The 13,022-nt window shown below is 40.2% G+C and overlaps 1 protein-coding gene across 5 annotated transcripts in view; it reads right to left on the reverse strand.

Annotated features, from left to right (window-relative positions):
* AVIL (advillin) overlaps window positions 1-13,022 on the reverse strand; it is a 118,515-nt gene that overhangs the window by 65,510 nt on the left and 39,983 nt on the right. For 4 of the 5 annotated variants that reach the window (XM_077297797.1, XM_077297796.1, XM_077297798.1 and 1 more), the window contains exon 2: window positions 9,556-9,648. The exons of the other annotated variant lie outside the window; for it this stretch is intronic. In XM_077297797.1, the coding sequence (XP_077153912.1) occupies window positions 9,556-9,621 (66 nt within the window). In that variant the 5' untranslated portion in view covers window positions 9,622-9,648. The remainder of the gene's footprint in view (window positions 1-9,555; window positions 9,649-13,022) is intronic. 5 annotated transcript variants of the gene reach the window in all.

The raw sequence follows: 13,022 nt of genomic DNA on the forward strand, positions 1-13,022 counted from the left end.
CTGCTACTTGTGTGTGATAACCAATGCAATATCTTTTGGTCTTTTGACTCTTTAACAGTGTCTTAGGTAATGAATAGTGATGAGCGAATATACTCGTTACTCGAGATTTCTCGAGCATGCTCGGGGGTCCTCCGAATATTTTTTAGTGCTCGGAGATTTAGTTTTTCTTGCCGCAGCTGAATGATTTACATCTTAGCCTCAAGGCAACCCCCACATGTACTAATGCTGGCTAACAGATGTAAATCATTCAGCTGCGGCAAGAAAAACTAAATCTCCGAGCACTAAAAAATATTCGGAGGACCCCCGAGCATGCTCGAGAAATCTCGAGTAACGAGTATATTCGCTCATCACTATTCATTACCTAAGACACTGTTAAAGAGTCAAAAGACCAAAAGATATTGCATTGGTTATCACTAGTGTTGAGCATTCCGATGCTGCAAGTATCGGGTATCGGCCGATACTTGCTGTATCGGAATTCCGATACCGGGATTCCGATACTCTTGTGGTATCGGGTATCGGGTATCGGAACAACATTAATGTTAAAATGTGTAAAATAGAGAATTAAAATAAAAAATATCGCTATACTCACCTGTCCGACGCAGCCGGGACCTCAGCGCAGGAACCGGCAGCGTTGTTTGTTTAAAATTCCCGCTTTTACATGGTTACGCGAAGTCCCGGCTTGTGATTGGTCAGGGCGGCCATGTTGCCGGGCCGCGGACCAATCACAGCAAGCCGTGACGAAAATACGTCACGGCTTGCTGTGATTGGTCCGCGTCCCGGCAACATGGCCGCCATTAACCAATCACAAGCCGTGACGTCACGGGAGGCTGGAAACGCGCTCATTTTAAAAAGGGCGCGTGTCCAGCCTCCCGTGACGTCACGGCTTGTGATTGGTTGCGTCGCGGTCAACCAATCACAAGCCGGGAGGCTGGACACGCGCCCATTTCAAAATGAGCGCGTCCAGCCTCCCGGCTTGTGATTGGTTGATCGCGGCGCAACCAATCACAAGCCGTGACGTCACGGGAGGCTGGACACGCGCCCATTTCAAAATGAGCGCGTCCAGCCTCCCGGCTTGTGATTGGTTGATCGCGGCGCAACCAATCACAAGCCGTGACGTCACGGGAGGCTGGACATGCGCCCATTTTAAAATGAGCGCGTGTCCAGCCTCCCGTGACGTCCCGGCTTGTGATTGGTCAGGGCGGCCATATTGCCGGGACGCGGACCAATCACAGCAAGCCGTGACGTAATTTCGTCACGGCTTGCTGTGATTGGTCCGCGTCCCGGCAACATGGCCGACCTGACCAATCACAAGCCGGGAATTCACGTAACCAAGTAATAGCGCGATTTTTAAACAAACAACGCTGCCGGTTCCCTCGCTGAAGTCCCGGCTGCGTCGGACAGGTGAGTATAGCAATATTTTTTATTTTAATTCTTTCTTTTACACATTTATATGGTTCCCAGGGCCTGAAGGAGAGTTTCCTCTCCTTCAGACCCTGGGAACCATCAGGAATACCGTCCGATACTTGAGTCCCATTGACTTGTATTGGTATCGGGTATCGGTATCGGATTGGATCCGATATTTTGCCGGTATCGGCCGATACTTTCCGATACCGATACTTTCAAGTATCGGACGGTATCGCTCAACACTAGTTATCACACACAAGTAGCAGGGGGAATGCATTATTTTCATGGCTGAATTATCTCAAAACCTAAAACCAATTTAAGTGAAGTAATGGGATTTTTTAATTCAGCGCCCTCAAATTACCCTAAATCCATTCAAAAACCTTGGAACCTGAAAAATATATTTTTTTTGTAAACCTGTGTTATTCAATAAAACGATTGCCTGACCTTAGGCTAGGACTATTTTTGGTTTATATAAATATCCGGGCAGGCCTTACTTTACTTTGCACTGACATTCTGAAATGTCAATGCAGTGTAAGAAGCTTGTACAACTTCCCACAGAGAAGATAAACATGTTACCATTTTTATCTTTTCTATTGCTGTATATACAGAGCTGAACCAGCTGATAGTGTTGGGAGAAAACAAGAGCTGCTGGGTCCTAGGAGACTCAGTCAACTCTGCTAATTAGCCAGTTGACTGAATTTTCCCTGGAACTGGGGCTAATATACTAGCCCACGTTACAGGGGAAATCAGCAATAAAATGCCCCTTTTGGGACAAAGTTTGTGGAAATAAATGAAAAAGTAAATAATTTTTTAAAGAAGCAAAAATTAATAGAACAAAACTAAAAAAAAAAAAGAGAAACACTGCAAGTCCGAATAGCTGTTTGTACCCCTGCCCTTGTAAAAACTAAACTGAAAAATGGACAGTCATATTTTTTTTACATCTCTCCCAATATCAGAAAAAAAAAGAAAAAAAAATGACAACCCCCCCCCCATGTATGAAGAAAAAAAAAGAGACAAAAATTATTGGAATATCCAAATTAGAATTTTTTTAGAGCTGTAAAAAGCACATATAAGATTAAAAAAAACTGAAAATGTGCCTGCTCAGGAATGGGAGAAAATGGCCTAAAATGGTTACAGAAACTTTCCAAGTAAAGTGAATAATTTGATTTCTCCCTGAAAAAGACCTTTATTTTTCCATGACTGTTGAATAAATAATAATAAATAAATAATCTTTGTTTTTATATAGCACTAACATATTCCGCAGCACTTTACGGTTTGGCACACATTTTCATGGCTGTGCCCATTGGAGCTCACATTCTAAATTCCCTATCAGTTTGTCTTTGGAATGTGGGAGGAAACCGGAGTACCCGGAGGAAGCCCGCGCAAACACGCGGAAAACATACAAACTCCTTGTAGATGTTGTCCTTTTTTGGGATTTGAACCCAGGACTGAGCCAGGCTATCCACTGAGCCACTGTGCTGCCCTATATAAGAAGTTATTACTTATGGACGGATCATAAGATGCATTTTGTAATTTCTGCTTGCAGCTATAAATCTCATTAAATGTATTTTATCTCAGATCACTGGGAATGAGAAAATATTTTGAAACCAATAGTCAAACTAGGGACAGACTAAATGCTATTTTATCAGAGAAATTCCGCATTTGAAGTTAGAAATATTTATTTTCTGGACTAGAATTTGAAAGCTGCCAAGAGTGGAATTTACAGTAGATGTCAGAACGTACAGTTGGGATTGTATCATCAACATAGATATGGCACTGACATCTAATGCTGCTTTCACACATCGGTTTTTTGCCGTCAGGCACAATCCGGCGAATTTTAAAAAAAACGGATCCGGCAAAATTTGCTGCCGGATCTGTTTTTTTTCTCTCATAGACTTGTATTAGCGATGGATGGCCTCACGTTTCATTGGTTTTTCGCTGTATCCATCGAAAATTGGTTTTCCGGCGGCCGGAGAAAACAGACATAGTAACATTTTTTGTGTCCGTTGAAAAAAAGGACAGCGACGGATCCATCGCCGTCCGTCGTTTGCTACAATGGAACCCTATGGCGCCGGATCCGTCAAATGATGGAAACTGGCGATGGATTCCATTTTTTTTAACTGAGCAGGCTCTGATTTTTTAGGATCCAATTAGCTGTATCAGCTAGTCAGATCCGTTGCATCAGTTTTTCACAGTCTGCATCGGATTTGTTTTTTTCAACATTCGACGAATTGTGCCTGACAGCAAAAAACTGATGTGTGAAAGCAGCCTAAACCAGCTGCTAATATACTAAAACTAAGAAATTGTGTATATATTACATAGTATCTAGTATATTTGCAATATAATATTATTGCGTGTATATATTTAAAGGGAGCCTGTCAGCAGGATTGTGCACAGTAACCTACATACAGTGTCAGGTCGGTGTCGTTATACTGATTACAATGATACCTTGGTTGATGAAATCTGTCTTGTGGTTGTTGTTTAATCTTTATTTTCAGTTTTGAGTTAATGAGATTCTCGTGTTCCGGGGCGGCCTGTGGGGGTCTTCCTGTGGTGCTCTGCTTACATATTCATTTGTATGGCTTATGACAGGTGTTTGATCCCTCAGTGACCTGCCCCCTATTTTACATACTGAATCTTATACAGTACAGACCAAAAGTTTGGACACACCTTCTCATTTAAAGATTTTTCTGTATTTTCATGACTATGAAAATTGTACATTCACACTGAAGGCATCAAAACTATGAATTAACACATGTGGAATTATATACTTAACAAAAAAGTGTGAAACAACTGAAATTATATCTTATATTCTAAGTTCTTCAAAGTAGCCACCTTTTGCTTTGATGACTGCTTTGCACACTCTTGGCATTCTCTTGATGAGCTTCATAATATTAGTCAAGAGGTATACAATATATATGTACATTGTGCATGAGGGGCCCCAAAATTTTGACTGCCTACATGTCTCCATAGGGTTTAATCCAGGATCCTGTCTATAACCCAAATTCTTCTGTAAAGTGCTCTTGAAGGGTATTTGCTCACCAAAGTGTAACATCTGTGCTGATTTGTGCCTCTTCTGTTTCTGCTTTGGCAGCTGGGCAGCAGCATGCCTTTGTTACTTCGGATGCGTGACAGCGCCAGTCCTGTTTTGCTCCCTGGGACTTTTGGTGCTGCTTTATAAAGGAGCTATGGGGTTCATTTGGTCTAGGTTTTGGTCACTCCTTCCTGAGATCCCTGGGTGGGGCAGTCAGCTATTTAAACCACTGAAGCTGTGACTCTACTGCCGGTCAATGGTATCGCTGTCCTGGTGTTTACTGCTGTGCTCTTGTTTGTTGCTCTGATTTTTCCTGTTCTTTGACCTTAGCTTGACTTTTGACTACCTAATTGCTTTACGATTTTGTCCCTGACATGACCTCTTGGCTTTGATCCTGCTTGATGACCTTTCTTGCCTCTGGTTCACTCTTCTCGGCGGCAGACCTTCCATGTAAGCAATCCACTGGACTCTGTTCTAAGACCAGATCCCTGAATAGGGATTAAAGGGTGGTCGGGGTTCCTCTGTAATCTGCCAGATGGAGTGGCTTGTGCCAAGTCTCTCAGAGATAGCCTTATTGAACCCGTGACCTCAGAGTCGTGACACAAAGTGTTTCCTGTTTCACACATTGGATTCACGTTGGCCAAACCCATCAATTTTGGAAGGATAAGCCAAGGAGTGTGGGAACTACCCTGCCATTCCCTAACAGCAGCTATTGGAGAAAAGAAGAACTGGGCATGTTGAATTTACACGATTGGTATGTAGTTCCTGTGGAGGCCTGACAGTAACTTAGTTCCCTATCTACATTAAAATAAATATGCATGCTTGGCCAAGTGTCCATGTGTATAGGGAAGTCAGCTGAGATAGCTTTCCACCAAAAGCTACATGTTTATGCCATTCCTACTTTCCCAGTATGACTCAAAGCCTCATTGGCATTTCTGTGAAATACGTTGGACACAATCGCCCACACACACTGTTTAGAGGATCTGTCCTCTAATTTATATTTATCTCACAGAGGATGAGCGGGTGTTAGATGTTCTTTTTGTTTGATTTTCTATCAGATGTCAACTTGTTATTTAATGAAACAAATGTCCTAATTTGCACAGTCCAGTAATAGAAATCACTCAGGTTCTGCCGCTGACTGTTGTGTAAACACTGTAGTATTGGCACAGGGTCACATTTCATTTGTTTCTCTACACTATCAATTAAAATTTGGCACCCTAGAATTTCACGGAGAAGAAAACCCTGCCTCAGCTGAGAAAATGCACTGAAGAAAAACGTTATTCTTTATTCTTATGCAATGTAGGCATAAAAATACATAGTAGTCTGAAGCCCCAAATTACCAAAACCGGGAATCATCCTTCCTCTTCACTTCTTGAGTGCCAAAGACAAAAGCCCTTTTATTACAACTCTACAACCTTTGCCCATTGCTAACATGTATAAAATCTTAAAAAGTAGATATTATCTCTGATAATCCTTACAGTGATGTTACTAGGGCACTATATGTTTATTTTATTTGTGCATTATACACAGTAGTATACCATAAGGCTCACTGTGCAATAACTAGCCTACAGATATCCCGGCCCATTTATATTTTATATACAGTCATTGACAAAAGTGTTGGCACCCTTGAAATTGTTCCAGAAAATGAAGCGTTTCTCCCTGAAAATTATTGCAATTACACATGTTTTTTTTTATACACGTTTCTTTCCTTTGTGTGTAATAATAATTATAATAATCTTTATTTTTATATAGCGCTAACATATTCTGCAGCGCTTTACAGTTTGCACACATTATCGTCGCTGTCCCCGTTGGGGCTCACAATCTAAATTCCCTATCAGTATGTCTTTGGAATGTGGGAGGAAACCGGAGTACCCAGAGGAAACGCACGCAAACACGGAGAGAACATACAAACTCTTTGCAGATGTTGTCCTTAGTGGGGCTTGAACCCAGGACTCCAGTGCTGCAAGGCTGCTGTGCTATCCACTGCGCCACAGTGCAAATTGGATGCAATTTCACATAAAACCCCAAAAATGGGTCAGACAAAATTGTTAGTACCTTTCCAAAAATGTGGGAATGCAACTTTGTTTCAAGCATGTGATGCTCATTCAAACTCGCCTGTGGCAAGTAACAGGTGTGAGCAATATGAAAATCACACCTGAAACCAGATTTAAAGGGGAGAAATTGACTCAATCTTTCAAGTGTGCGTCTATGTGTGCCACACTAAGCATGGAGAACAAGAAGAGAAGATAACCAAAATTGTTGAAAAATATCAACAATCGCAAGGTTACAAGTCCATCTCCAGTGATCTTGATGTTCCTTTGTCCAAAGTGTGAAACATAATCAAGAAGTTTACAATCCATGGCACTGTAACTAGTCTCCCTGGTCATCGACAGAAGAGAAAATTGATGAAAAAAATTAAAGCTGTCTTGTAGGCACAGGGTGGATCACTGTCGGCGTGAACTCTCCGTCGACATTTGAATGAAATGAAATGCTATTGCAGTATACCCAGGAGGACTCCACTGCTGACATACAGACACAAAAAAGCTAGCAGTTTGCTAAAGTATATGAAAATAGGCCAAAATCCTTCTGGAAAAGTGTCTTGTGGACAGACGAGACCAACATAGAGCTTTTTGGACAAGCACATCATTTTACTGTTTACAAAAAATGGAATGAGTCCTACAAAGAAAGAACAAAGTACCTACTGTCAAATATGGTAGAGGTTCAAAGATGTTTTCAGAAGAAAAAAAAAATTGTTCCAGCTTCTTTAAAAAGTTTGTATTTTATTTGTCAAACTTTAAAACTAAATGATGGCAGACAATAATGCACACATCATGCGTGGCTGCGCGTTTTGAACACTCAAGTGTCCTTTTTCAAAGCTACCATTTGAGTGTTCAAAACGCGTAGCCACTCATGATGTGTGCAATATTGTCTGCCATGATTTATATTTAAATTTTGACAATAAAATTTGGACTTTTTAAAGAAGCTGGAACAATTTTTTTTTCTTCTGATTGCTGCACGCGTGACTGCATGGGTTTCATGCTTCTACACGCCACATGTCGCTGCAGGTGAGCTGGTGGGTTTCTTTTTCTCTTTTTGTATATATTTCAAAGATGTTTTGTTTGTTTATGTTTTCCCTCTGGCAATGGGTGACCTTGACATCAGGAGGGCATGACACAGTCATGGCTGAAAGTGTTGGCATCTTTGAAATTGTTCCAGAAAATGACACATAACATTGCGGGTTATAGTTAAATTAGTGACGAAATGTACAATTGGTGGAGAAAGGTTCAACTTGATGGACCTAGGTCTTTTTTCAACCTACTGTATGTAACTATGTATGTCTGACTGATCTGTAGGAATAGACATGCATCATTTTAACACAACGGTCTATGCTTTGTAAACACCACTGAGGTTGCATGTCTGATGAATAAACAACTTGGATGCAGGTGGAGTGCTGCAGTCTACATCTATTTTAGGGCTCGCTCACAAGAGCATAGAACTCGGATTAATGCTATCTGATGTTTTATCCCGACTCTGGGGGTTATAGTTCCTTACAAATCATGGAATAAGCCCTACATTTCATCTCCCAACTCTTTTACATCTTAGACTGGAAAAAGGGCTTTTCATTTTATTTGGCACATGAGGCAGCATATAGGCAATAACAGCCCCCAATATCAAGAATTTAAAAACAAAGCAGTCATCGGAAATGACTTATTGATTAAATCAGGTGTCATGACTCTGGACAGGATTGTTCCGCCTCCATCCTGGTCAGGTCAGGGTTAATTTTAGTTCTCTCTTTGGTTCTGGAGCTGCTATGTAATGTTGGAAGTTCCTGGATTTGATGTCGGTGATTCTTCCGTACCCTCGGTTTGTGGTTGCTGACCCAGGTTACTCGTCCGTAAACGTTGTGCCTCTGTGCTTGTATGCTTTGCTGTGTATGACCCGGTTTGTCCCTTGACTTTTGCTTCTGTATCCTGCTTTGTACTGCCTTGGCCTTTCCAGTTATCTGACCCCTTGGCTTGTCTCCTTTACTCTTCGTCAAATCCCTAGGTACTTCGCTCTCATCTGGCTTTTGATCCTCGGCTTTCCTTGACTACGTTTACTGTCTGTGCTTTGCACTCTGTGCAGTCATTTGCCTTCCCTGCACTCACGTGCAGTGACTCCGCCCCCTGGTCATGTGACTGCTCAGTGCCAGGTCCTGTGCTCACTGCATAGTCTCAGGTCCTTGCGCACAGTTTGCCGTGTTCCTGCACTCCCTGTGCTCGTTCCCGCGCCCCCTTCAAGCGCCCCCCTAGGTAGCACCAGTGATACCATTGGTGTCATCACATCAGGTTTTTGTGTTAAATGTATTTTTTAATTTGGCAATAGTTTTCTTTTTTAGCATAACCTGTATTGAAACTAAAAGCAAGAAATCTTGCAATTTTTACAATGGCCACTTGGGCTTCTTTGGACTTATACACTCTTTTGTTTCAGGAAACAACACATGTACATAGCCACAATGGTCAGATTCCAATACTATCTTTTTTCTATTGAAATGTCTAATGAGCCTATGCAAAGGTCATTGTAATGGGAGTGGGACCAGAGTCAGATGAGACATTGACTCTTAGGATAGTGGGTCTGGGTTATCAGCTGAGTATATAGTGGTTATGTGCCTTTGATTATAGTGAGTCTGCTGCAAACTTCCTGAAAATATATGAAGTATGAGTCTAAAAAGCCCCAGTATTTTGCGTGAGAATTGCCAGATTACTGATTTTATTTTTTTTTAATGAAAATGTTGAAATGGAAAAAAAACTACCAATTTTTGTTAAAACAATACATGTAACACAAAAACCTGATTTAAACAATAAGTCTATGCAATTAAGAATTATCACACATTTTCCCTGTAGCAAACGTAGTTTAACATACCAGCTATACCAATAAATGATCTGTCATTCTGGTCTGCCAAAGTAAGTACAACTCTATGTTAGCCATATGTCACACTATCAGAACTGTTTATTTTATAAAACTTCTAAGATTTAAATAAAAAATGCAGTATTGCGGATGTTTGTTACTTCTTGAGACACATTATCACATGAACGATGAACATCTTAGTCTGTTTGTAATGTAATACCCAAACCTACCTCAATTCTCCAAATTAAAAGGCCAGGGGAATTGGTGACTGCTTTAAAAGCACCACTGAGTGCCATGATTCCTCTGTTGTATTCTTTTGAGACCTAGAAAATATCAAGGAACATTTTTTTAATGAGTCTGCACATGCTGTAGAAATAACCAGGCCAAATTTGACAATTCTAAGGAGCAATAACTCTGGAACGTTTCAATGAATCCCACTGATTCTGAAATAGTTTTTTTTCATGACATATTGGACCTCATGTTAGTGGACAAATTTGTTTGATATCACTTGCATTTATTTGTGAAAAAAAATCAGACATTTGGTGACAATTTAGAAAATGTTGCAATTTTCAAACTTTTGATTTTTATGCCCTTAAATTAGAAGGGTTAAAAAATTATTATTTTTTTTACTACAAAATCTTTTTTTTTTTTTTTTAGGGGGGGGGGGCTAGATCACATTTGAAATGACTTTGGAATGACTATATGCAGCAAATATCCAAAAATGATAACATTCTAAAGACTTCACCCCCTCAAGAAGCTCAAAAACCACATTCAAGAAGTTTATTAACCCTTCAGGTGCTTCATAGGAATTAATGGAATGTGGAAGGAAAAAAAATCAATATTTAACATTTTTCACCTAAATTTTAATTTAGCCTCAATTTTTTTATTTTCACAAGGATAACCCAAAATTTGTTGTACAACTTCTCCTGAGCACGATGATACCCAATATGTGGTGGACAACTACTATTTGGGAACATGGCAGGGCTCAGAAAGAGCAAAATTTGACTTTTTAAATGCAAAATTTGCTGGAATCATTAGCGGAAGCCATGTCACGTTTGGAGAGCCCCTAATGTACCTAAACACTGTAAATCCCCCACACACCCAAAGTAGTCCCATTTTGGAAACTAGACCCCTCAAGAAACTTATCTAGATGTGTGGTGAGCACCTTGAACCCAGAGGTGCTTCACAGAAGTTTAAAAGGTTGAGCCGTGAAATCAAATTTTTCCCACAAAAATGTTCATTTAGCCCCATATTTTGCATTATCACAAGGGTAACAGGAGTAGTTGCTTCACATAATTTGTTGTGCAATTTCTCCTAAGTACACCGGTAGCTGTTATATGGAGTGAAACTACTGTTTGAGAGCACAGCAGGGCTCAAAAGAGAAGGAGCGCAATTTGAACGCAGAATTTGCTGGAATCATTAGCTGACGCCATGTCACGTTTGGAGAGCCCCTTATGTATCTAAACAGGGAACCCCCCCAAGTAACACTATTTTTGAAACTAGGTCCCTCAAGAAATGTATGTAGATGTGTGGTGTGCACAGTGAACCACAAGGTGCTTTACAGAAGTTTATAACGTAGAGCCATGAAAAAAAAAAAAAATTTTCCCACAAAAATTTTCTTTTAGCTCCAAATTTTTTATTTTCACAAGAGTAACAGGAGAAAATGGACCCAAATTTGTTGTGCAGTTTCTCCTGAGTATGCAAATACTCTCCTTTTGGACACCCCTTCCCCTCTCCTTGATTGGTTGTTTTTAATATAAAGATTGTACTATTTGAACTAAATGCTTTATGTATACTGTTCTAACAAAAAAATCCATATGCATACTAATGACCCCCTAGATGGGGAGCTTGTTTATGCATTAGATTTGTTTTACAGCTGCATTTTTTCTCTAAATAGATACTTTCAGTGAGAAAAAAAAATCGAGACCATGAAGATGAAACCAGCACTTGTTGTCTAGTTGTCCAGGCTTTTAATATAGTTGAATGAAAAAAAAGCACTATGAGTCCAGCTGATAAAAAAGCTTGTCTTTATTCCAAAAGCTTTGAGAAAGAACACAGCTCGTGTTCGAAACGCGTAGCTGCACATATGGGTGCCATGTCACTATTTTATATCAATTTGGAATAAAGACAAGCTTTTTTATCAGCTGGACTCATCCTGCTTTTTTTTTTCCAACACTCAAGTGGTCCGCTTGGAGTCCGTGCTGTTACACACCGAGGTGGTAAGCTGGCTATTTCTTTCTCTTCTATTTTAATATAGTTGGCCTATCGTTAGGATAGGTTATCGATTTTGGATCTGTGGGGGTGCAACACCAGGCACCCTCACAGATCAACTGATCCCGATACCGGCAGAGACTGCATGTGCCGAGATGTGGAGCTGCACAGCACAGCTCCATAACTGGACAGTGGCCATCGTGGAATACTGCACATCCACCCCTTTTTTAAATCAATAAGGGGCAGATGTGCCGTACCTGCCCGCAGTTGACAGAGCTGTGCTATGTAGGTCCGAAACTCAGCACATCCATGTGCCACTGGCACTGTGAACAGCTAATCAGCAGAGGTGTCATATCCCCACAGATCCGATATTGACCAATAATAAGGATAGCCCATTAGTAAAAGTCCTGGTCAACCCATTTAAATAGTAGAATTTATTATAGATCCTTGTTGGTTGTTGAGGTTGACGACAAGAACTTGAAACGCATGGGCGTTGAAATTATGAAAGCTTGGAATACATTGGAACATGATTTAAAGGATCTAAAATAACAGTTCTACTGTTTAATCACAAGTGCTGGTTTCAAATTCATTGACTATTTTTTGCTGCCTACGAGCGTTTACATGCATTGGAAATAAGGATTTAGTGTTTCATGAACTATTTGTTTTAATATTTGCCCACAAATCTGAGGTTGACTCTTGTGTTTCTACTGCTACCAGTCACATGTAGTTTAGCCCCATTCTGCACGGATAATCCAAGTGTGGCTATCTGACATGGATTCTGGGTGTAAGTGACAAACTGGAATGCTGATTTCTTATTTTAAACAGTAGGAGGCGATTGAAGGTGATTTCCATATAGATTTTGGCTTGAAATTAAATATGCCCCAATGTCCATGAGAAAAATTCCATATGAACATACCTTAAATCTGTGGATCCCAATATGTCTAAACGTATCATATCAAAGACGTGTTTTCTTCTATTCACACATATTTGAAATGTAATGGTTGAAATTCAAGAGTTAACGGACCGAGCCTTCCATTTAGAAAATCACTATATTTCTGCAGAACAATGCTCATTATAGTCTCTGCTGCGGGGAAAAGCAACGCTACAGTATCTCACTAGACCGGGCTTTATGAGCAATTAACCTTATGTAACCTGACAGATGCATTTCCTCTGTTGGTCAGAAAGACTGTCTTGCAGTAATAATTCTGTATAATGTAGGTTACAATCTTGTCTTTAGCCTCCTACCGTGACTGAAAGAAAGTTTTATAATTTCTCATGATGATCTATGGCCTGAAGCTTTGTATAGTATTTTTTTTACGGCACTTGACATGATTAACATAATGGTAAGGCTTCTGGTTTAGACTTTAAAGGTTGTGTCCATATTTGTGCACCATTTTAGAATTTATACATACATAAGATGCCATAGAAAAACATGTTAGGGTACTTTCACACTAGCGTTTTTTTGCAATGCGTCGTTTTGGCGAAA

Source organism: Ranitomeya variabilis, chromosome 3, assembly GCF_051348905.1.
Source record: "Ranitomeya variabilis isolate aRanVar5 chromosome 3, aRanVar5.hap1, whole genome shotgun sequence".
In the NCBI taxonomy this organism is placed as follows: domain Eukaryota; kingdom Metazoa; phylum Chordata; class Amphibia; order Anura; family Dendrobatidae; genus Ranitomeya; species Ranitomeya variabilis.